The 25767-nt window shown below is 39.0% G+C and overlaps 2 protein-coding genes across 2 annotated transcripts; both read right to left on the bottom strand.

Moving 5' to 3' along the window:
- Positions 1-6321: 6321 nt before the first annotated feature.
- Positions 6322-10913, bottom strand: LOC106813020 (UPF0428 protein CXorf56 homolog). Its single transcript, XM_014817062.1, has 8 exons — positions 10824-10913; positions 9409-9596; positions 8897-9011; positions 8549-8590; positions 8065-8194; positions 7680-7769; positions 7401-7493; positions 6322-6753 (listed from the first exon to the last, which is right to left on the bottom strand). The coding sequence occupies exons 2-8, from the start codon at positions 9524-9526 to the stop codon at positions 6691-6693; spliced, it is 651 nt and encodes a 216-aa protein (XP_014672548.1). The 5' UTR covers positions 9527-9596; positions 10824-10913; the 3' UTR covers positions 6322-6690.
- A 3288-nt stretch (positions 10914-14201) lies between these two features.
- On the bottom strand, positions 14202-25517 carry LOC106813026 (ADP-ribosylation factor-binding protein GGA1-like). Its single transcript, XM_014817071.1, has 17 exons — positions 25400-25517; positions 24555-24715; positions 23967-24065; positions 23610-23786; positions 23114-23185; positions 22816-22896; positions 22337-22474; positions 21983-22058; positions 21478-21618; positions 20635-20736; positions 19850-19989; positions 19193-19499; positions 18703-18859; positions 17968-18143; positions 16921-17084; positions 16438-16548; positions 14202-15695 (listed from the first exon to the last, which is right to left on the bottom strand). Exons 1-17 carry the CDS (start codon positions 25431-25433, stop codon positions 15603-15605), a joined length of 2229 nt encoding a protein of 742 aa, XP_014672557.1. The 5' UTR covers positions 25434-25517; the 3' UTR covers positions 14202-15602.
- Positions 25518-25767: the final 250 nt, after the last annotated feature.

Here is a 25767-nt window from a genome sequence, read left to right as displayed (position 1 = left end):
CAGTCACCAAAGTCCCCAAAGTCTCCAAAGTCCCCAAAGGCACCGGATGCAAAGAGCCAAGTTCACCAAAGGACGAAAACTCCACCGCGCCCCGCCCCTGCTGCAAAGCAGGCTCAGAAGTCGACGGCATCGAGCAAAGTTGACAAACCAAAGGCATTGGAAAAGTCAAAGTCATCGTCCCAGTTGAAACCACCTTCCAAACCATCAACACCACACCAAGGCGAAACAAAGACGGGAAATAAGCCAGCGAGACCAAAGTCGTGGGCGCATGATCTAACGAGTGACCCTGCTAAAGGTTTGTTTACCCTCTCAGAGATATAAGTAACATTTAAAGTTTAAATAGGGCTGTTTGTGTTTGAGGGGGTGTATGCAGGTTAATTGTTTTCATTGTATATTGATCACTACCGCGTCACTATAATGTGGATAATCCTATATATATTGGCTGTGATAAATGTTGCAGATAGTGAATTATGTAGATGAAAGTAGAATCTCTGTGTGATTTTTTATAATAGGAAAATCAGCAAGAGTGATTGGCCCTGGACCTCAGGCATCCACCAGATCAAAAAGTGCAAGTGGTGCCACAAATAATGCTAAGAACTCTGCTCTACCTGTGAAGAACAAGCCAGGACCACACATACCTGTAAGAGGCAAGGTTGGTGGTGCAGCCAGACGCACTGTGAGCTAGGTAAAACTTGGGTTACTTGATCGTCTATCAATTAAGCATTAGGCTCGGTTATTTCAAGTCGAATTTTCTAACCTCTAGCTGGACCATCGTTCTTGCACATCAACGTGGAGGTATTTATTGCATTGTTGGCATTGTGAATGCATTATTATGGAAAATGATCGCGCTATTGTACCATCGTTATAAAATTATACGGAATCAATGAACAGAAAAGGGCATTTTTGAATGAAGACCACGATAAGGATTGCAAAGTGTCGGCATGGAAACCAATTGATATAAATAATGTTACCTGTAATGATGAAGACTTGATATAGCTAGTTTAGATCTCAACATGCTTTATGCTAAATCTTTATATTACACATCAATGTTTGAGATGAGGACTTTGGCAAGAATATAATTAAGCAGCTATCATTATAAGCTCCAATTGCTTATTGAAACTTGATTTTGTCATAACAGATTTTTTAGTTGAGCTTTAGATTTTTTGGTTTTCATGAAGATTGCTGTGCACCCTTCATACAAGATTGGCATTCACACAACTATTTTAAAAACAATTATCCATTCCAGTATCTATTGTGATAATACTATTTTTCCTATTATGAAGAATTTAAAAACCATGTCAAAATGATTAAATGAATGATGTTCCCCCCAAAAATAGTGTGCTATTCTATAAAAAAATGATTTCTGCTACACCAAGTGTGCGGGAATGAACGTTTTTTACTGTAGTTTTGCGTACTTGTACATGAGCATATGTACCCTTGTATTTCAAAAATTTGCTACTTTTCGCACATGTTTATGGTGATCACATGTATGTGTGGTTTTGTATACTTACTTGAGTATTATAGTTCTGTTGGGCATGATTCATGTGAGAGCCATGTCATGACACCTATCAATCATGAAATTTAATTTTTTAAATATACTTTAGGTGTGGCTGTCAATATACTGGTGCAGTCAGCTGTAGGTTAGGTTAGGTGACGACAGATAGTAGTTGGTAAGGTAAAATAATAGCACTCTATATGTAATAGTGTGCAATCAGCGAACCAGAGAATATCTTGCCGTAGACGTGCATGTATATTGCACATGTTGGAGGAAGTAGTTACGAGTACCTATTGCCAATATACGGGCAAACACCCCATCCTTATTTTTACATGTGCCAGAAACTCAGAAATGCCGATGTGAGTTTATTTATTTTCGGTGCCGAACCATGTATAACATGCACATATACCTTTACACACACGAGTATGCAAGGAAGCACACACATACACACGTCAGTCAACAACTACTGTTAGTGGTCATTCATTCGAGATAATACCTGGTATAGTGGAAGGTTTCATACACGGATTCAGAACGTTCTGGAAGTTTGCATATTCAATTTGCTTCCTTGTACGGCAGCTCTTATGGAGTCAACTCTCTGTGATATGTCATAGAAGGGACCAGATTTATTCATATTTCCCTACAGGTTAGCTGCATCTGCGTATCTAGAAATATATACCTGTGAAACTGTTTGAATGCTATATACAAAGGCTCCCCATTTGGTATGGCCACTCGCTTGCTTGAGTGCCGTGAAGAATTCGTGTGCCATATATCTCAGTGTAAAGTAGTGACATGTAGTTAGTTGCTGTGGTAGGTATTCCTGCAAGGCAACGCTAACCGGTCATTCAACTATTTAACTATGCAAACGTGTTTAATTGTTTATACTATTTATACTAATATATTGATTTCAAGTTGTTGCCAAATGGATACCAAAGCAAGGGTAAGTTATATTCATGGTGTAGTTCAGTATTAGAAGGTTATATAATGCAACCTTTACAGCTAGTTAAACCAAAGATCTGTGTGTGTTTAATGTAGATTTAGTATAACTGTTCAAAGAAGGCTTGCATGCAACATGAACCTTCTCATCTGTATATCCAAACTTGGTGAGAGAAAAACACTATACTATGTAGTGAATGCAAGACTTTAAACGTCAAAATTGAAACAAGTCAAAATATTTGTGGCAGTGAATTAAACGTATTTATTTGATTACGTGGTGAATTACCAGTATCAATTCATAACACAGCAGTAATAGTCTCACTGAATTTGGATTTAGAGATGTTGCATATAGCATATGCAATTGACTTTGGTAGCTTTTATTTTAGGGTAGTTTTCTGAATCTACCAAAGAATGGGCCAGGCAAATGTGCAATATAATTACCTATAATGGTCTGATTGTGTACCAACGTGGATGATTTGTGTGGTTATCTAGTAAGCAGGACTTCGTGTTTGTGAAGATGAGCAAATCTAGTCAGTTTTGCATGAGATTGGGTGATGATTCCTGTATTTATATTGTGGCTATATAATATTTATTCCCATGCATCTATATCTTTCCTAGGTGTCTATCCGCACGTTGTATGTTTTCTTTCCAAGCAGCTACACGTTTTGACTCGAGTACATTAAATTACATTTATTTTCATTCGTCAAAGTACAATTACCAAGTTTTCAGGGCAGTTACTAATGAAACCTAAGTCTTAGGATCTACTTTAAAAACTTTTTGAGAACACTTCATTACATTCATAGAATATAGAACGAGCATGTGTGTTTGTATGCTTGTACAGATCAGTATACATGGTCCATGTAATGTGTGACCATAGTCTACTAAGTTTTCGTATTTATTATAGTCTTTGCGTATCAGTATTAACTATAGATGTGCTTCCTCTTCCAAAAAATTTGTTAGATTTTCTAAAGTTGAAGGAGCAGGGGATTGTGACATTCAGCATCAATAGATTATGGTTAGGTTTATTAGAAATACTATCCCTATACTTAACTTTAATCTATCTAATTTATCTCTTTAATTTGTGTATCTTGTCTAATTTATTCATAGAATTTGTTTATTTATTATACTCGGCTTCGTATCAGTCATAGTATTTATGATAGTAATAAGTATATGTTATCTTTAGAATTATAGAATGTTTTTAAAAATGTATAATAACCATTGTATGTAAATATGATTGCTATTTCGTTATCGAAACAGTAAACCATATATGGTGGTGGGTGAGGAAATTCTAGTCATTTTCCAACTACACTTGTGGATACATATAATATATTTTGAACTATTTATTGTATTTAACTATAGCTAGTTTAGACGCATGCAGCACAATCATTTATTTTGAAATATATATTATTAGTAGTAGCATGGATATATGTATTCCAATATTAGTATAATAGCTATAATTTCTTATACATATATTCATGGTACGAGTAGGAACATACACACACAAACATTCGCTATGGTAATTAGGCCTAATTAAATCCAAATGATTACTTGTAGAAAACCTCAAGGCTCAGTGATGAGGGAATATTTAGTAATCTATTTTATGATATCCACCTAATTTATACAATTCCTACAATAGTTATTTGGTCTAATATCAACATAGTTTGCAATCTGTGTTATATGCTGAAACAGTAATTCATGTTATTTTGGAAAACTTCTTAGAAAACACCAACTAAATATTGACAACAAATGCATTTTAGTTTCATACAAACTCAGTGTGTGTGCAGGTGTGCATGTGGGTGGGCGGGTGTGTAAACACGTAGTGCGTAGTATTTATTATATAACATGTATCATTATGTCTATTTGTACACGATACGAATAGCAAGAAAGCTGGAAGTGCAATCAAATCAAAACGTAGAATAGTGTTTAGTATAGTGTGATGTGACGTGAAGTGATGTGTTGTGATGTCATGTTGGCTATAATGTTTGTCTATTGTCTATAACTATATGCAGATGGTATGCCTTAACTGGGATACTGCATAGCTGAACACTTTACTGCTTGAAATTTTCAATCTAAAAACATAGTCTGGCATGCAGGCTTCTTTGTCATCACTATACATATGACAAGTGGCTGGTTAACCAGTTCTCAGTATGCAGTTTGGCTGATAGCAGAGAGACAGTATGCAGTAATCACACATTGTCATAGCATTGCATATTCCCATATAACCATTGTTAGTTAGTTGACCTGGGAAGTCTTTCACGTTTTCTGACTAAATGTATTCTTGTGTCGAGGCACATGCTGACGTGTTCCGACACATGCAGCAGGAGGCATAAATCTCAAATCGTAGCTTAGTATGTTTTGATGTTTGTATTTAATTAGATGGGACCTGTGAACATCTTGGAAGGGCTTAAAAATTAAATGTTACCTGGTATTTGTTCCACGATTTACACTTGAAAGCAGATACACTATATATAATTGAAAGCAGTAAAAAACAAACAGGAAGCCTTCCACTATCACAGGTATAAAAAGTAATATGCATGTTGGGTGAATGTTTTTAAGTTGTGCTACATCGAACATCGAACCCTATTATTAGCAAATAATAAGTGTGGTCCAGCTTGTACAAGAACACACACATATAATTCATTATATCATTCATCTTCAAATATTTACATAAAATCACATTGGACATTTCTATGAATATATTCGGATTTATATTTTAGGATTCTGGCACACAAAAATGAGGATTGGGTGTATGGTACGTGTTCCTATTCATTTGGTGTAGCGCAAACCTGTGTGATATGTTTTGCATTCCTACATTATTATTGTCATGACACATTTGGTCAGCTGTTGCACTTCGTTAATTTGTAATTATGCGAGAATGTGCAGTTGATCTGGATACTCATGAATTGTACTAAAGTTCAATGGCCTTTTCTGGTAAAAAAAAATTGTGCAATGATATACACTATCCCAGGCTGAGCTGTCAGCTGGCATCAATGAATCCAGCACATATGTAGAATTGCAGATTATGTCTTGTGATGCAAATAGCTTAATTCTAGGTTTTATTTATTATTGATGGCAAAAACATGAAGTACAGGGTATGCAACAGTGTGATTGCATGCCCATATTGAGAGTATTTCTAGGGTGTAATATTTATATACTCTGTATAATTAGGGCTTAGCGATAATGCAATAAATAATCTGTTGGTAGGATATTCTTTACGCATTATCACATACTTAGCACTCATGTAGATGATGTAGTACTTAAAAATTTGTTTAGGAAATTTGTACACATTAGTATGTCACCATAAAACTTTACAGCCATAATGTGCTAGTATTTATTTAGTGGTTCAAGTTCACATTTAACAGGCTTCAAGATTCATATATACTTGAGATGACCTGTATCATACAGGTAGCATCTCATATTCACTAGTGTGCAGTGAAGCAGAGGCGAATGTAATTCCAATCGTATTGACTGTCATGTTTTGAAATAGCGAGTAGATGATAGATGATCATGATCGGTTTGTAACCGTACAGCTCAGTGACATTGAGCTTTTAGCAGCAGGGCAGTATAAAACCGACACGATACAGTACATCTACTGCTAGGTTAATCATTGTGAGTGGCCCAAAAAGATGACTTATGCAGGTACATAGGAATTCGTTTCTCCCCATTAGCAAAATGGCCACGGTTAACCTTATGTTGTCCAATTTTCATAATTTGTTTTGTTTTTCCATGATATCCCAAAGCCATGATTTGATTGTTTAAGAGATTTTTGTTTTTACCAAATTTTTTCATATTACAAATTATATGTATTTTTAGCATCGAGTATTCGCGTACCAAACAAACAATCAATTAGTGTTTTTGTGATGACATGCTTTTTTCAAGGAAGGTAAAATCTATTTATGTGCTTCCTTATTGTTTATTTAGTAAGAAATAAAATTGCAAACAACTTATATGTTTAACAATGTGTTCTGTCACTTCACTTGTGCTTATACTCTGAATAGGTACAACCACATCAGAATGGTCTGGGCTATTTCTAATCATAAATTATCTGGAATAATTATGATAATTTAAACAGAATTGTTATAGTTAGCATATTCATTGGATGACTGTCTCTAAATTTTTAGTTACACTATAAACAGGTGAGAAATTATATACAAACACATACATAAATGATGAACCTATTCTCTATAATGATAGGAAACCTTGGTTATATTGAAATATATGACAATACGGAATGATATTATACAAACTTACAGATCAGCAAGTCACTTATAATCCAGGAGGGTACCTTTAGGTCTGCTTTTCTTCACTTCTTCCTTGACTGGTGCCTGAAAATGCAAATTGCCAAAATATTAATTCCAGTAGGCATTAATTGTCAAATTATACATGGTGAATTTCAGAATGCATTTATTTAGGAAAATATCAGAGTGTAACGAATAAGGCTAATTATGGGTACTATAAATGGTTTTCTAATAAGTTTGGGCTTACAATACCAAGGCAGTAGCTAGGAATTAATGTATGGGGGAGCAAGATGAACAGGCGCCGGAGCTGCTCGCTTCTAGGGGGGTCTGGGGGCATGCCCGTCCCAGGAAATTTTGAAATATAGAAGCTCTGAAATGCCATTTCCAGCCATTTCAGGTAGGTTACATACCTAAAACTCCCCAAACGGTTAAGCGAGTATTTTCTAATCTTAAGTTCCCATTATTCTTCACTGGGTTCTTTTTTGGGGGGGCGGTGCAGCTGCCCCCTGCCCCCCCCCCCCTGCTAGCTACGGCCCTGAATACATAGACCATTACAATATTATACATCTATAACACAATCCAATTAGGTTCGATTAGACAATACACATAATTCAATTATTTCAATTAATTCAATATATTGAATCATTCTCCATATGACATACAGAGGTGATCATTACCAAACCCAAACCATTGATGATTTATCTGGTGGGGTTTCAAAAGTATATCTGACCTACCTGTTCCATTGCTTTCCGCTTTACAAGCCCCTTCCTCTCCATCTGCTTTTCAATAACTCGTGCATTCGCCGCATATGAATCTGCCACTTCTCTCTGACAAAAAAAAATTCAAAATGATTCATGCTTTTATGTTACGCATGAATCGCTTACTGAAATTTGAATAGTAATTTAACTGGTTAATATTTTAATTCTATTGCAACATGGTAATAAGAAGCCATGAGATAGTTAGCACTGCCACATATGGTGAGTAATGAGAAGCGGTATGATTTTACTACTTACAGCTTCAATCTCCTCTTCTTCTGCTTCCACAGTAGATACAGTGACAGAGCTAAACTTTCCCATGTTCTTTGTGTGTTTGGTCATCATCACCTAGATCAAACACAATAAATTATTATTTATAACAAACGCACGCACGCACACCACACACACATGCACGCACGCACACCACGCACACCACGGACGCACGCACGCACGCACGCACACACGCAATGATGCATACGATGACAATTTGATGATCAACATGGCCACAGCCACATGATCTCAGCATGGTCATAAGTCATAACCGTACGTGATATAATCATGGCAACAGACATAAATCACCACGGTCACATTAATGCAAAGAAAATTAAGAAAAATCTTTTAATCGATGAGAATGAAAAAATACTTTTTTCGGGGGTGGCTGAACAGCTTTATCAGTTTTGATTCCGCCCTCGGGTGCTTTCACGAGAGATCCTTGGACAACAAATGTAACACTGCTGCCTTTCTGGTGCTGGTAGTATAGCAATAATCCACAGCTGCAGAAACAAAGGGTCACTTTGAAAATTGTGAGGTTAACTAAACACTTATAGCCAGTTCAAAATTCAATGCTGCACTGAAAGACAATGATTGCAGGCAGATGGCACCGAGTTACAGGGCGGGCAACACGAGGAGCCCACTTTACATCTATTGTAATCACCTTCAAAGGAGACACAAGAAATACATATTTTTGTCAACATTTGGTGAGTTAACATAAAGCATCAACAGCCATTAAAAAATCACCTAGCAGTAAATATTTTAGACAAAAATGTTTTTACCTACATAAATGCTCTAAACTTTTTATCACTGTAATGGGAAACGCATCTATATTTTGTTTGGCCTTAATGACCTACCTGTTGCACTTTTTCCTTAGCTGTTTTTCAATACCTTCAGGCCTAAAATAAAATGTAACTTTCAAATGGGGTATTATTGTAAACTATGCTGAAGCTATAGATAATGTGATTTAATACCTGCCATGATATGAAGAATCCATTTAAATGGTCACAGATTGAATTGAATCAAGAAATTATTAGTGTCTGGGACAGTTACCTAGTAATTCAGGAAATAATCTTTAAAGAAAATTTATTTATATTTGTGTTATATAATCACAGAATTACTTACTTAGAACTTAAAAAAAATCATAAAAATTATGCAATAAAGATAGCAGCCACACACCACCAGTTTCTATGTGTCATACATACCACCTCAGGTAAACTGTCTCATCCTGATCACATGTGAGTTTATGAGCATGCTTACTGCCATCTATCACTCGAGCATTGTCTCTTCTTCGCATTGGCAACTTATCTATTGAACAGTCTGAAAAAACATTAGGTACATGATAATTAAACCAAATCCTAGTGGAGTAACAATTAATAAACGCTTTCTATTTTTACATGTAATCATAGGATATTTTGTAAAATTACAAGCCCCTATCTTACGATGTAATTTTGAAAATATATCTGTGTATGATAATAAGAGTTCATAAAATAGTGCTGACTGTACATTCCTGAAGACTGCTCATTCATATGCATGCACAAAATCTGTATCAAACATGAATATATACATTATCAGGGGTTAATAATGAAAAATTTGGTGTTTATTCTGTAACATTTTGTCATTACTATCCCCTGACATTATGTATACTACAGTAAATTTTCTATGTGCATAAGTTCCACTGTCTGATCTGTGTGCACAAGTTATTTTATTTTCTTACCAAGAATAAGAGCCATTGATCCACACAAACAATAGTAAACATGCAATGGTTTTTCACCATATTCTTCAGTATCTTTAGAGTCTTGAACAACAATGCTTCTTGAAATCACTTTAGGCATGGTTATTTTTATAGCTCTTCCAAAATTACGTGCTGGTTTCCTCTAATTGGTAGAGTAGATATTGCTGGCTCTGTGGAAAGAAATTAATTTAATGATGATATAGTTAGTTAAGGATAATGGGTTAAGGAGAGATCACCATAACAGGAAAGATCAGTGCCAGTGGTTCAGCGCAAGCAACTGCAGCTGAGAGGGTCTATGTCCCTCAGGGTACTGCCAGAACGTACCCTGGGTACGGTCCGGTACACCGGAATGTACTCTGGTACTATCTAATATGCCGGACCGTACCTCGCCTACTCCACTAACGAGTCTAGGGAGTCGCCTACGCCTACTCCCTAACCCTAACCATATCAGATAGTTACCAGGGTATGTTCCCGTATACCGGACCGTACCCAGGGTACGTTCCAGCAGTACCCTGGGGGACATAGACCCTATGGCTATGAGCGCAACTGCAGCCTCACTATGTTGGTCACTATGTTGGTCAGAGTATGTTCTATCTTCTGTGTGCAAAACACTGGCAAGCCAAGTAAAGTACGTATATTATAGTAATACCACATAACATATGACATATGTGACTCCCTGTAGACCAAGCATGATGTACAGGCTACAGCTTCACAATGACTAGCAGGGCTTATTATGGTAACCCGACCAGGCTGTGTGACTGACGTCGAAGCTAGTAATTCGGACCCACCGTAGTTTGGACCCAACAATTCAGACCCACTTTTAGTAATTTGGACCCACTTTGGTAATTTGGACCCACCAGTACCACATTTTCGAGCCAATTTTTAACTGATTTCTAATAGACGTCAATATAGGGGTATTCTAACTCTAGCAATACCGTTTCTTGGAGCTAGCAGTATGGCAGTAATCTACATTATTCTGAATCTATTTATTCTACTCAGACTACTGGCACTGCACTCTGTGAGTCTGACTCCGAGTCTGACCAACGACAAGGCCCAAGGATAGAGAACATGGGTCCCAATAAAACCAATGTGCCTAACCCTAACCCTAATTCTAACCCTGGCCCTAACGGCCCAAGGATAGAGAACATGGGTCCCAATAAAACCAATGTGCCTAACCCTAACCCTAATTCTAACCCTAACCCTAACCCTAACCATAACACCCCAACGACAACACCGACAATGTTTAGTGAGGCAAAGCCGACGGCAACGGCGTATATGAAGTCGAATAAACGATTTGGCTAGAACGATTTGATCAGAATAGGCTTAGTAAAACTATAAACTTGTAACAAGTTTCTAGTTTTACTAAGCCTATTCGAACAAGTAACATTTTAACTCACATTTCTAGGTTTCATAACAAAAACATAACAAAACGTTTATGTGCGCAGACATTTTGAAAACGATGTTCACGCCACCTGGTAGATGATCTGCTAGCCATCCGTCTGCTCTGCTCGTATCATTGATATGGCTCGTACCATGGCATCTGAGAACATAATATATTATGTTCTCAGCATGGCATAGGCTCGTACCATAGAAATAGATAGACAATAGATAGTTGTCTATCTATTTCTATGGCTCGTACTCACAACCGATACGCCTACGGTTAGCCAGATCGGAGATAGGAATTTACCATAGATATAGAATACACAATCTGTATTCTATTATCTGTGATTTTACCAATGCCATGCACATCTGTTGCGGCCATGCCCCTGTCCGTATTCAGCCACTGAATATATAGCCACTGAATATTCAGCCACTGAATATATAGAGATCAGTGTATTCAGCGTGTAAAATCGGCCGAAGAAACTTCTCTTGGCTGGCAACGGTGACCAGCGACACGAGCGCCATTCTCTGTACAATAGCATAGAAAAGGATTGTGGCGGGATATTGTGGTCAGAGTGAAAATTCGTAAGTCGAATATTACGATGACCTTCAAGCAAGGCCGTAGCTACCATTAGGCAATAGGAGGCAAATGCCTCCAACAAAATTTCTGAAAAAAAAAATTACGAGAAGAAATTTAGATGTAATATATGCAGAGAATGCACCACAGAGCACCATATAACCGTTGGCTTCTGGGGCCTTTAAGCGGGCCCCATACCCCACGCCCTATATTGGATCGCTTCGCTCCTTGTTCTTTAACTCACAACATTTGCCTCCTACAAAATTTACCTCTCTGGCTACGGCCCTGCCTTCAAGTTTCTATGCTATTGTACATTGGAATTGCACTCGCGTCGCTGGTCGGGTTTCCAGCCAAGATAGTTTATTTCAGCAAAACGTATGCGCTCAAAATGAGCAGGGGTATTCCCGGGAGAGATATGTGCATGGTAGAATCCGCCCTAGAAATTTCACGCTGGCCGCAGCATGCCGCCATAATCCTTTTCCTATGTTAATGCGCATATAGAAATGACGCTCGCGTCGCTGGTCGGACGGCCAGCCAAGACAATTTATTCCGGCAAAACCGCGCTCAAACTGGGCAGGGGCCTGTCCGGGAGTGATATGCGTGGTAAAATCCGCTCTAAGCAATTCACATTTGCCGCAGCATCGCGCCACAATCCTTTTCATACGCCAATGTAGGCCTACATAGGGATGGCGCTTCCGTTGCTGATCTCGCTGTCAGCCAAGATAATTAATTTCGGCCAAATTTACGCGCTCAAAATGAGCAGGGGCATGCCCTGGATAAATGTGCATGATAAAATCCGCTCTAGACTAGTACGTATTCAGAATACGTAAATTTTACCTGCGCCGCAGCATCGCGCCACAATCTTTTCTCTATGCCTGTGTACGCAGGGATGCAGCTTCCGTTGCTATAATCGCGTTGTCAGCCAAGATAATTTAATTCTTTCGGGCCAAACCTACGCGCTCAAAATGTGGAGAGGCATGCCTGGGAGTAATCGGCTAGGTAAAATCCGCTCCAAACAATTCACTAATTAGAGCACCAAGAGTTAGCCATCGGATAAGAATGATAATAAAAATTTAATGAAATTTCGCATAAAACCTTGAGTGTATCATTTCCACGTTGATATCGTGTAACCACTTACTATATCATCGCAAATCCGTAACGCTGACACGTCATTTTAATTACTACCACATTCGTATCGTACGTGTAATTACTATTATCATAAATTTCGTCGTCATTATACCTACGATAAAATATGTGAAATTGGGATTATATTCGGATGTATTTCATTATTAATTTCACTAGCTCAACAATTTACTCCAACCTACATTCATTGTTAGCTGCCCGACATTTTATGCTACGATAAGTATTGTGCCATTTCTACTTCATTGTTACATCATTATATTATTATTTAACAAGAATGTCATATTGATATCCTGTGTTTACTAGTATTATCCTAAATGTATACCACTGAGCTACTCGTTTGATATTGGGCAAGTGCCGCAGAGCGACGGTGCTCGTCTGAGGGCTGCTGCTCTGCTGATGTACTCTAAATTGCAGTTGTGCATAGCAACGCGTATTTTAGTTCCAAATATGTTCACATATGGCGTGAAACGTGAGAGGTCGCGGGGATGGTATCATGAGCGTCGTAGAATCGGGGTACAGCTCTACGATAGCGCCACGAGTTCACAGGTATATTCGAGCCTGATCGGCATGCACAAATAGCTGTTCAGGGTGTGTATGAGTTTTTCGCTTGGACGCCATACGCAGCTATGGAAACCCATGAACGGTCTGGTCAGCGTACACAGCTGCCTCTGCCATCTAGTCCTGCGAACAAAAACCTAATGACTTCTAATCTGCCAGTTTCGTGCAAAATGCCTGCCTGCTTGTCTATATGATGCGCGTGTAAAACCACGTTCTTCAAAAATGTCTGAAATATGGCTTTTGCACCACTGCCCTTTGATCTGTAACCTCCAATTTTGCCAAAGTGATGGTTTTTCTCTCCGTGACTCTATATACCGAATATCAAGAGCATAGGTCAAACAGTTTACATTTGTGCTGCAATTCCGCATTTCCCCAATGCTGGTCACCCATATTCCCCCTTCCTTTCCACTTTATAACATTTAACCCTTGACCCCCAGCTTCGACCTCATCTCTTTTTTGATTGCCCCCCCCCCCTACATCCCGAATATCAAACCGTAGGTCAAGCCTGTCTGTGGTAACAGTGACATCAACGTTGAACCATCTTCTTGAGGGTCAAAAGGTCACGGCTAAGTTACTCTTTGCACATCAGCGGAAAGCACATTTCATGGTCCTTTCAATAAAGCCATAAAAACGGTAGATCGCCGCTAAAACAAAAAAAAGTTTTCACTCGGTCTGTCCCACCATGTCATCAGAGAATGTCTAAAATCTGTTCTTTTCCCCCACTACCCTTCTGGGTAGCTCAAATTTTACGGCGGTTACAGATTTTCTCACCATGACGCTCTAATATCAAGAGCATAGGTCAAGCCGTTTCAATTGGGGGAATAACCCTCCTTCCTCTCTCCTTTCTACCCTTTGTTCCTTGACGCCCCCCCCCTGAGTTGACATCCTAATGTCTTTTCGGATGGCACCCTTATGTCCCGAATACCGACACCGGACGTCATGCCACTTAGATTTGTGCCCACATTGTTGACCAACGGACGGTCGGACGAACAGATGCTCATGCCATTCCACAAGCTGCATCTGACTGTGTCAAATATGAGAATGTGCACTGGCTTCTTGCTACAGGACATGATAAGTTACTTACTAAAACCAGAATTATAGAGTCATCAAGTCAAAATAAGAATCAATGTTTAGTAATATTCAATATATTATATAACGTACATGCTCGACAGATGGGATATGTTGAGTTATAAGAGGCTAGCATAGATTTCCTTAAACCTTGACATGACATTTGCAGCTAGAAAAGTACGACCATTTTATTGACTGAATAGCAAAACACTTTTAATGCATTTACATTAATAAAAATCGCATTATCTGGAATTTTGGAGTTCTTCTGGAGTTTTTTACACATTATTGTCCAACCTGCAATTTCTAATGTATGGCACAAAATCCTAACTGCAGTTATGCCATTAACCACCTGATTAACAACACACATAACGTAGCCAAACTGAAAAATAATTGATAAGCACAGAATATGCCATACATATATACAGGGAAAGAATTCCTTATATGCACATCGAATCTCACAATATCATTTCCCGAATAGAAGGCATAACAAAATAACATCAGCTGGCAAGCAAAAATTAACATTTTCAATTCCGGACAATCATGAAACTTCGTGCCACCGTGACATCCTATTTTGATTGTTAACATTAATCATGTGATTTTCCTGTTTAACTATTACTACTGACGGGATTTTCAATGTCAAAATATAACAAAAGCGGAAAACAATATCATAGATGTTATGGTTTCACATTAACACATATCAACATTAGTTGTAAAATTATGCTCTTCAGAACCACCAACGATTATCTATTTGTATTTTATATACCTAACTGTATATAGCCAACAGACAAACAAACTTCAGAGAGCCCGTTAACAGCATAGATTGATCGTACACTCTAGACAAATGAAAACCTTACCAGCACTAAAACATCACGCATCTGCAAATATCTCTGCAGTCAGTTGATTTTAGTTGCCCACACAGGCAATGTGAAGCACACAATATTTTCAGGCAGGATTTCATTATATTCTCCGTGCTTTTTTCACCCGATGAGAATACATAGAGACACTATATAACAACACACTCAATAACATCAGATTTGATCATACATACGAACACAAGTGATATCTGTGCCATAGCACATCTTTAATCAGAAATTTATTTTTGCAGATTCATATACATCCTAACATTAGATTTTTGAGATTTCTTGTTCAGACTCGGTCTAAATTCCATAAAACGGTTAAATTCCATTTAGAACATTCAAACTCTACTGATATCCAAGGACACAGTCAAACGGTACAGGATAACATATACATGGTAACATATATATATATGTATACACACAAGTGTGTGTGTATACGTGCGCGAACGCGCGTGAGCATGTGCTTGTGTATGTACGTATACATATGTGTGTCTGTAATATGGAATCACAGCATCATCATACATTGCAAGTGTAACCTACCTACATGCAATGCATTTTCCGTACAGAACGAGCTAACACACCCAGGAACGATGTCAAGGAATGGGGAAGTTCTCCACATCTCCAACCTCTACTACCTGATTATCATTCATCAAGTACGTGATTTTGTATTTCAGCTTGATTTTTTCCTGTAAAAACAGCACAACGGTTTGAGTACAATAGAAAATCGCACATATTTAAACGAATATTTCACAGCTGGGTAGTAGAATAACCAGTTTCATGCACAGTTAGAAAAATAGGTCACAGGTTTGAATAAAATGGCCTGTTATGTAGAATTCTAATGCATCTATCAGATACCATAGGGAATAATGGTTACAAATATATATATATATATATGCCTATATCAAGATCACTCGTGATTATAAATATGGTCGTTGAGGTATTCATCAAAAGATTCAAAACTCACTATTAGTTTTCTGAAACCCTTTGCTTATGCCGTGGCAACAACCAATCAGATCGTAAGCAGTATTTGATGCACGATCAATCTAAACCTTACCGATCCTGATCTAAATCAGGATAGGTACCAAACAAACACATCCGAAATCCAGGTTAAACTTCGTCACGACATTAACACAGTACACAGTAAGAGAGGATGGCCGATTAGATTTGGACAATAGTTTAGCTCATAGGGTCTATGTCCCCCAGGGTACTGCCGGAACGTACCCTGGGTACGGTCAGGTATACCGGAACGTACCCTGGTACCTATCTGATATGGTTAGGGTTAGGGTTAGGGCTAGGGTTAGGGAGTAGGGGTAGCCGACTCCCTAGACTCATTGGTGGAGTAGGCGAGGTTTGGTCCGGCATATTAGATAGTACCAGGCTACGTTCCGGCATAGACCCTCTCAGCAATAGTTTAAGCTTATTAGTCACCTTTAGTGGATTTGCGAGCAGCATAACCTGTGTGATCGCAGCTGGAGGCAGAATCGGATTGAAAGCAGGAAGATCTGCTGCAGATGCCGGCTGAAGTTTTACCTTCATCACCTGTGGAAGCAGAAATTCTTGTATTACATTACAGTAATATCCCGATTATTTTCACCCATGGAAGGAGGAATGCTTGCATTAGTGTTCCCGTGTATACTGTTTGGAATACATTCCTGGAACATGCCGCAGTAACCGATGCAGCATTGTACCAGGTCATTTGGATATAAACGTATGTCATCCTTTACTTTGCAGAGCGTAGGGATAATAAGAGCTGCACTGGACTCATTGAATGGTCATTTAGCATGTGTTGAGAAAAAATGCAGATAAGAGATAAATACAGTAATTAAAACAGAAAAGCACCAAAACCAAATCAAGAAAACAGCTAATGCGTAAAATGCAAGTCTGCCTTGTTATCTGCAGAGCTTCGGCTACCTTCGGCACAGCTGCTTGGAATGTGAAGCCCTTTACAGACACAGTGTTCATGTTTATTGTAGAGACAACCATGACCGCCACATCTTCCCTCGGCGCGTTCTTCGCAAAATGCATGACTGTCCTCAGCCCCCCTTTGTCATAAACGTTTAATGGTGACAAGGTACCTGTAAACAGGAAAGCGTATTTTAAAGTAATGATTTCTGATGTTTTTTCTAACCATTCTCATGTTTTCCAGACCGCTCTGATACTTACCGAAACTCCTTGTGTAACAACAATCGTATACGGTATCACAGAAAATGTGTCTTTGAACATTCAGATATTATACTATTTTCACGATGTATGCACTGATCTGCATTTCAAAGTATATTTGGTTACAAATGACGATTACACATCTTACAAGTTACATGGCACATGATTCTCAAATCCAATGAGATACTATCAACCAGGGTAAAAAATACACGGGAGTGGTGAGCGATTCGCTCTTCAAACATCCGAAATCGCTCCCGTGAGGCTCACAATAGCTCCCGTAAAATTGTTGACGCCATTTTTCCCATAGACTTTTGAAAAACAGCTCCCGTGAAAAAAGTTTCCCCCTGCTATCTACTAGTACCCTATCTGTACACCTTAGTCTGCACGTCGAGTTATGGTACGTACCAGCCTAGAACAATTTACATCACAGGCGCTTGTATTTGTGGAATCATTTTCAGATTTCATTTTTGGAATCTCAGGAATGCAAGAGCAAGTTCGCCGTTCACTTTCCGTTTCATAGCAGATAACAGCACAAACTTGTGGTAATTATTATGCTGGAGTAATCAGTAATATGTCCGCTTAATGGGTGACACCTAATTTGTCTACGTTAATATTTTTCGATTTATTTGAGAAATAATAATTTCAAGTTCTATGTTAGTTAACATACGTTACGATAGTAGTGATAATATTTAGATAATTTCATTGGATTTATGATCTATTTCAGCACCATTTCTCACGCAGTCCTCTACTCACGAGAAACAATCGTAGGTTTTGCAAATCGATGAAACTAGCCAGTACCTGGTTGGACATTTTCCAGGTGTATAAACAGGTCTGTGAGCGGTAGCACCTGAGCAGGGCTCGTTGGAGTACTCGTCGTCTTTGTAATCGCGCTGGAGGCTGCTGTCATGGTAGCCGACACAGCAGGGGCCGACTTCTGCATAAGATTCATTGGCGTCTTCCTAGGAGGCTGAAACCTGTGATGCATAACAAATATTCCAAATGAGCTCACCTGCGTTGTAACTACTGAAGGCTAATTAGTTGAAGTAGCACACAATGGTGACTCACTAGAATTAATCTATCCTGATTAACTCTACTGCCACAAAAAATCCCAATTAGACAATACTTTAATACAACTGTACGTTAAAAGCAATCCATTCTGTAAACGATTACATAATCTGCTGGTAGAAACACGTTTCTTTACCTAGCCGGTGTCATTGTTATCATCAAACGGTGATCAGCGAAACGTACGACACGAGCATGTAAGTTATACGTGCCGCCACGACACATGCCAGCATGACTGTACAACTATAGCTCAAGCTGTGCATCCGCAGTACACGTCAGGGTACTAGCCAGGGGGGAGAGTATGAGAAGGGGTCCTCCACCTTTCATTGTGGGCGTATGGGGGGCCTCCCCCAGAAAATTTTTTCATGTTTAAATCTTTTAATTTTTTAATTTTTTTGGCCGTGCAGTTTCAAAACTGACCGTGAATATCACGGCTGCACGGCTCGCTGGCTGATACGTTGGTACACGTACTTGTTTTGTCCCGACACGAACATGTCGATAGGCATCTGCTGCTCGATGAGCTTCTGACCGATTGCATCCAATTCGTCCAGTCCTTTCGCTACCGGACGCTCGCTCGACTTCGCAGGTGACGTCGACACAGCCTGCTGCGGCACCATCGGCATCGGACCTGGAGACGTGAACGTTAGCAGGGCCGTAGGCTGACCAAGTTCCTGGGGGGGAGGGGCAGTGGCGAATCCAGGATTTCAAGAAGGGGGTGAGAAACAGGTGGGGGGGTCTGGGGGTCCTCACACAGAACATTTTGAAAATGTAGATCGCAGGAGACGGTATTTGAGGCACTTTTAAGTACATGTAACATGTACAGCCTTCATTCTGACTACGACAATTCTCTTTTAGTAGAACAATTAATTTTTTACATTTTGCTCCAAAATCTAGGGGGGGCCGCCAACAACGCAGCACACGCTGACACGACAACTGACGTGGCTCAGCGCCGCATACTCACCCACGAGTTCACCCGGGTCGTGTTTCATCGCAGCCGCGGCCGAGTAGTGAGAGCTGGATTGCAGAAACACATTGTGAAGTTCCTCCGACGTCCCGTGCAGCAGTGATTGGGTCGGCACGACGGCGGCCGCCATCGTTGGCCGTACCTGCTCGGCCGTACTGAACGTCGAGGGTGCAGGGTAGGCCGGCGGCGGGCCGCTCGGCAAGGCAGCAACTGGGGGCAGCGTTACATGTGGCGGTGTGTGATAGAGAGGAGCCCTCGGAGCCGCGGGAGCTGACACTGACGCACTAACAAAGTCGTCAAACACCTGTAGACGAGACGTAAAGCCACGAGCTTATCGAGTGACGTGCGAATAAAAATCATGCTGCAATTATGATGTGATTTGATGATAAGTTTAAGAGTTTTATAAAACTATCTAAATATAATTCAATCAAAAGCAGAAATTGAACAACATCGAAAAAGAAATACATTATTCTTGCTATATAAGAAACAAAGGGAAGTTATTGTTATTGTTTTTATAGTTGTTGTTGTTGTTTTTGTTATTATTATACATCATCATCATCATCATCATCATCATCATCATCATCACCATCATTATTAGTCATCATGTCCAGTGTCCTACTAACACTATTGACCTGTCAAACCACAAGTACTTACATTGCTATTTGCTGGCTGAGTTGCCGTCCCCGGCACACTAAAAATATCGTCCAGTTCAGAGAGACTGCTAGCTGATTTCTGTGTTGCTGCAGTCTTAGCTGGAGTGAGGTGCATACTGTCATTCGTAAATTCTGACATACCTGACATAGAGAGCATGGTGCAAAATTAACGCGAGTCCGGAGTCAAATATGCCCTGATATACTGTCGGACTCCCTGATTTGACATATGCAGGAGTTCGTGTGACTCCCTGATAATTCTGCTATACTAAATAGTTCGTTCCAGAGCACGACCTCGCAGTATGTTTCAGCAAATGCCCAAAGAAAATTTGGCAGACGTGCAACCTCATGAATCTTCAAAATAAGCACATGTCTTATTGTTAATATCTTCAGTTTTGAACTTCAGACTGTGGACTCCCTCATTTTGCTGCGGACTCTCTCTTTTTGAGGGCAGGAAGTCTGTTGGACTCCCTTGTTTACAAGTTAATTTCTACCCCTGAGAGAGATTGCATAACTGTATTCATCTTTATGCTAATTTGGCACACGATGTGAATAACTCGCTATTTATCCCGTGCCAACTATACACAACTGCTCCTAATTTCACCAAAGTGTTCTGAATAATTACTCTTTCGTGCACTTTATAAAAGTTTGAAGATACGGCATCACGTGATCGATCAGTTGAGTTTGCGGACAATTAATCACAGGTGTAACAACTGATTTCCGCCATTCGCAGGTTACGGCTAACAACACCACCAGCCACAGCAGTAGCAGTACGATTACGGCACCTACCCATGGCCGAGAGGTCAGCATCGAGAAGCGCGCTATCAGCTATTTGGGCTGCTTGCGAGGTACTGGTCGTGTCCAGGTCCAACAAAGAGGGACCTGCTGCACCTACAACCAACATGCACACGACCCTGGTCAATATACCCTTACTCACACCTTACCCAACCCCAGCTCTAACCAAACATGCCACACGGACCCCTGGTCAATATACCTTACACCTACAACCCCAGCTCTAACCAACATGCACACGACCCTGGTCAATATACCTTACTCACACCTACAACCCCAGCTCTAACAACATGCCACACACCCTGGTCAATACTACCTTACTCACACTCATACCGCCCAGCTCTAACCCAACCATGCCACACAACCTTGGTCAATATACCTTACAGCCTCCAACCACAGCTATAAGCCAACATGCACACGACCTGCGTCAATATTACTTTACTCACAACGCTACCAAAACCCCAGACTCTAACCAACCATTGCACAGCAACCCTTGGTCAATATACTCTTACAGCCTACAACCACACCTACAACCAACATGCACACGACCGCTGGTCCAATATACCTTACTCACACCTACAACCACAGCTATAAACGACAAGTACACACTCCTGATCAACACACCTTGCTCCTGCTTAAAACCCCAGCTATGCCAACAGCATCTATATATCAACAAGCAAGAAGATCTCTATGGTCAGTATATTATGTTACTCCCACCTATAACTACAGATGTATGTCCCTAGTCAATAGAACTTCCTCTCAGCTGTGGTGTCTATCAACTGCTGTATCAAATTTATCGATTTGCAAAGAACTAAGTTACAATGGGAAATAGCTTTGCACCTTTATGTGTACTTCCCAATAGACGTTCGCCATTCTCCTGCCTTGCATCAGCTACTAACTGCACAGGGTTGTCGTCAATGATAACTGCTTTGTAGCGCTCCATCACACGAGTCAATTCGTCGTTCGCTTTCAACACATCGCCTACAACGACGTACCATTACGTTCAAATCCGATTAACAGAATGTAAAACATTATGCATTATCAATAATATCGGGGGATGATTAAGAGTTATACCAGTTCTAAATTAAAGGGCATGAATCCGGATAATCGTGCACTTCTGCACGTACTGTAACTATATGCACTAATGACATTGTATACTTCTATCAGTTCCACAATATAGGCAACATGTACCAACATTTTGAATTATGGATCAGTTGTTTGTTTCAAACTTGAACACGTTACTTCACGCATTGCTTGAATAGCCTGAGTATATGGTGTGATTACATTGTACCTGCTCCATATGATCAAATCCCTTAGCATGGGGTAAGTGTGAAAATGTGCTTACCAATGGCATCATCATCTGTTTCACTTGCTAGCCTGAAGAGGCTGGGTCGAAGCTTATCGCAGGACACATAAAGTTCCTTGTCAGAACAAAACAAACCAAAATTAATTAGTGTGGTTTTTCTTATTTGCATAATTAATATTGATGTTTGATTAAAAATGCAAGAAACCCATTAAGAGTAACATATTCTATTTTGTCTCACTTCACTCCTCATATAACTTTAATTCAAATGCATAGGACATCTTTTGAATTAAGTAGAATAAACGTTTAGAAATGAAGTCACAAGTTAAAATTGGTTTAAGTGCGTAATCCACTTTAAGCTTTAACCAACATTGACTAAACAAAGGAATTTCTTACTTTCATTAGCTCTCGATCTTCTGCGCTTGCTGTTGCACTGCTGTAGTTTGACAGCATATCCGCCAGCAGCTTTGCATTGTTACCTACTGTCTCCAAGTCGGATATACGCTTACTCACTTTCTCGGATTTGGCAGCATCCTATACATGACAATATTCACTATGTTTATTAAAAATAATGATTGAAAACAACATATATAAACATGTCATTTACAACAACAAAAAACAATAACCTAGATACAACAAGTATTTTTTATTTTTTAGCTGTTGCTAAAAGTTTTCCATCATGAACAGTAAATTAGGCATGCAATGTCAATGTCAATCAATTTTGCCCCATCAATTTATACCTATAAATAATTAGTTAATAAATAGGTAAATGGTAGTAAATAGGTAAGATTTTTCACCTACCCACATTGAAATAACAGGTTGGGTTACTGGTATATTTCAAGGGAAAAATAAATGTAGACTAGTATAAAACACACCTCCCTAACCAAATTCTTGATGAGTCTATTCGCTGCTTGCAAATCATCCGGATTTCTGCTCTTTAATAACTTTGATAATAACTGCAAAAGAATAATAACAAAGACACCTTTTAGCCACATTATTTACTAACCGATTGTCGTTCCACTTGTTATAAGTTCTGCAGATACCCACAAACATGAACAGGAAATTCTTGTACACATATCACTTATTATCAAATATTTACCAATTAAATCGTTATCGCAAAAAATTGTCACTTTCATATAAATATGAAGAATATAGTTGTTCTAAATTCAATACCTTCTGTTTATCTGCATCTATAGCTAATTCATTTCTGCGGGGACTGGGTGGAACCACTCCCGTATTTCCATACTGAAAACATCATATTACTATTAAGTATGAGCACCTGCCAGAATTTTTAGTATAGAATGAACTTCTCATGACTAATAATAATGGCTATAAAATAATACGGTTAATGGTCAACTGCATAACGTCAATTACAAATCTTTACAGTTCATGCATAGAACTAGTCATTTCCACATAGCAACTTGTATAGCATGTACTGCATAGTATATTGTATAGCATTATTCAGATATCTGGACAGCATAATTCATGCTACACCACACCAACTTTACAAAATAATATAAATACAAAATGAAAAAATTACATGAGAAAAATATGTGATTGAAATTGTCATATGCACTCACAAAACAACTACACTGTCTTAAAATCTACTGATTTAACACTACCAACAATATAAAAACTTTATAATGACAAAATGTGCACATGGCTGTACCTGGATATTTCTGACAGGCGATGCAGGAAGTATTGGGTCCTGCTTTACAATGCCTTGGCGTTTAAGCATCTCATATGCCTCCTTGATTTTTGGCTCATGTGGTGCTATTAACGTCCACTGATACATCAACTCGATAACTTTAACATGAACCCTAGGCGATGTTTTATTCCCCAAGTACTAGGGAATGAATAGAACGAAAAGCATGTATATTTTACCTCATGTGTCTATGATAGAAAAGGTATAGGCACAATTCTGTATTATTATATTTGTGCTAAAAATGGAATATAATGAAGTTGACCAGCTATTGGCATTCCCATTGATAATGGATCAGCAATTCCATATATCATATAATCTTACCTTTGGAGACACCAGCTTTATCATTTCATTTAAAAAACGGAATTTTCCTATTTCTTGATGGAATCTTTTCTCGCAATTCTTTGCACAATGTTCAAGCACCTGCAAAATATCACCTCTGTGTATGATTGTTTCAAAATAATTCTAAACTGTACATTTATGAAGACAACTTTATTTATAATCTACATCATACAATCTGCTACCTATAAATGACATGTATGCATCACTTTCATGAACATTTTAGCATTATACAACAGGGTGCGAAATTAATGCGAGTCCGGAGTCAAATACTCCCTGATTTGACATATGCAGGAGTCCGTGTGACTCCCTGAAAATTCTGCTATACTAACTAGCTCGTTCCAAGAGTACGGCCTCGCGGAATTGCCGTATTTTTTCAGCAAATGTCCAAAGACAATTTGGCAGACGTGCAACCGCATGAATCTTCAAAATAAAAATAAGCACGCAACTTTTGAACTTCAGACTGCGGACTCCCTCTTTTTGAGGGCAGGGAGTCCGTTGGACTCCCTTCTTCAAAAGTTAATTCCTACCCCTGATATAAAAGAAACATCAATAACTAGTGAAGTAGCTTACTGAGAGAGCAATAAGAGCCTCCCACTCCTGTGGTGACTGTATTTTGTGACTGATGAGTTTGCAGGCTGTCTGTGGACCCTCATGCTCTCTGTTCACCTGATCACAAAACGTTATTATCTGCTCCCAGTTCTCCTCGCAGTTCACTGGATTTGTTATTTGATCTGTGCATAAATGGGATAAAATAAAAGCATTAGCTGAGTATAGGAGTGCTTAGAGTATATTAGTACTCTGGGGAACATAGCTACAAATTGACATACAAACACTATTCTATGGCAGAGAACTTGTCATTTGTACCACATGATTTGCAGTTTTTCAATTGTTGAGCCTTGAGGTAATCTACTGCATACATAATGGTTGCGGAAACGGGTTTTTGTTTCATAGACATAAAGTTTATCGATTCTCGAGTAAACTACACCAAGATTTAATCATTGATATCCCCACTCCAATCCGACTCATTTAAGGAAGTATTCAGTACCGAGATATAGGTTGATTATCTGTGTCACTCTCTGTGTACCACTACCAGCAGTAGTGGCAGTACCCATACATTACATGATACAGTCCGGGGGAGGGGCAATGTCACATAGTGATAAACAATTAGGAACATTATTTCGTAGAAAGTCAACGCAGCCCCAATAATAGGACGGCAGCTAGTACTTTAGTTTAAGTGTCACAAAATATTAGTTTGTTATGATTGTTATGATTACGAACAAAATAAACGTGATCCATAAACCATAGGGCCAGGCCTAGTTTGATGCGAAAAGTAAAATATGAATCAACCACTGTCCATATGGACAGTGCGTTATGTTTCATAGTTTCCCAGGACTACGTAAACTCTAATAACTCACTAAAAATGTTTTCTAACGAGTCGGAAGCCGCCATGATCAGTGGGAATACGATGAAAATTAAATTTCATCAAAATACGGAGCTGTAGTTTCTGGTTTCTTGCAACCTCAACTTGCTCCCCATCCGTGATAACAAAAGCGACACCTTTCGGTAGAAAATGTTAAAAACCAATGCTACTGTATCGCCATCTGCTGTGAAGATTTGTAAATTACTTTATTTATTGCCAATAATCTTGTACCTAATACAAGGAGCTAATACGAATATTGTATCAATTTGACGTGATATATTTCGTGTGATAACATTATACAACAATAAAATTACCCCTTAATTGGAATTTTTTTCCTCCATGTAGAGCAATACACAAAAAATT

The sequence above is a fragment of the Priapulus caudatus genome, unplaced genomic scaffold, assembly GCF_000485595.1.
Source record: "Priapulus caudatus unplaced genomic scaffold, Priapulus_caudatus-5.0.1 Scaffold715, whole genome shotgun sequence".
Lineage (NCBI taxonomy): Eukaryota > Metazoa > Priapulida > Priapulimorpha > Priapulimorphida > Priapulidae > Priapulus > Priapulus caudatus.
Note: the sequence above shows the minus strand (reverse complement) of the source record. Positions and strands in the feature narration are given on the sequence as shown.

What these genes read in the sequence shown, in the direction of transcription:
- LOC106813020 (XM_014817062.1), bottom strand. Translation starts at nt 9,526, where the DNA reads ATGCCTAAAGTGATTTCAAGAAGCATTGTTGTTCAAGACTCTAAAGAT. An exon ending in GAGACAGTTTACCTGAGGTG is followed by an intron (nt 8,591 to 8,896) that starts GTATGTATGACA and finishes ATTTTATTTTAG; the next exon opens with GCCTGAAGGTATTGAAAAAC. An exon ending in AAGAAGAGGAGATTGAAGCT is followed by an intron (nt 7,494 to 7,679) that starts GTAAGTAGTAAA and finishes TTTTTTTGTCAG; the next exon opens with AGAGAAGTGGCAGATTCATA.
- LOC106813026 (XM_014817071.1), bottom strand. Translation starts at nt 25,433, where the DNA reads ATGGCGGCTTCCGACTCGTTAGAAAACATTTTTA. An exon ending in AAGATCGAGAGCTAATGAAA is followed by an intron (nt 22,059 to 22,336) that starts GTAAGAAATTCC and finishes TGTTCTGACAAG; the next exon opens with GAACTTTATGTGTCCTGCGA. An exon ending in CCTGGAAAATGTCCAACCAG is followed by an intron (nt 17,085 to 17,967) that starts GTACTGGCTAGT and finishes TCCTGTTTACAG; the next exon opens with GTACCTTGTCACCATTAAAC.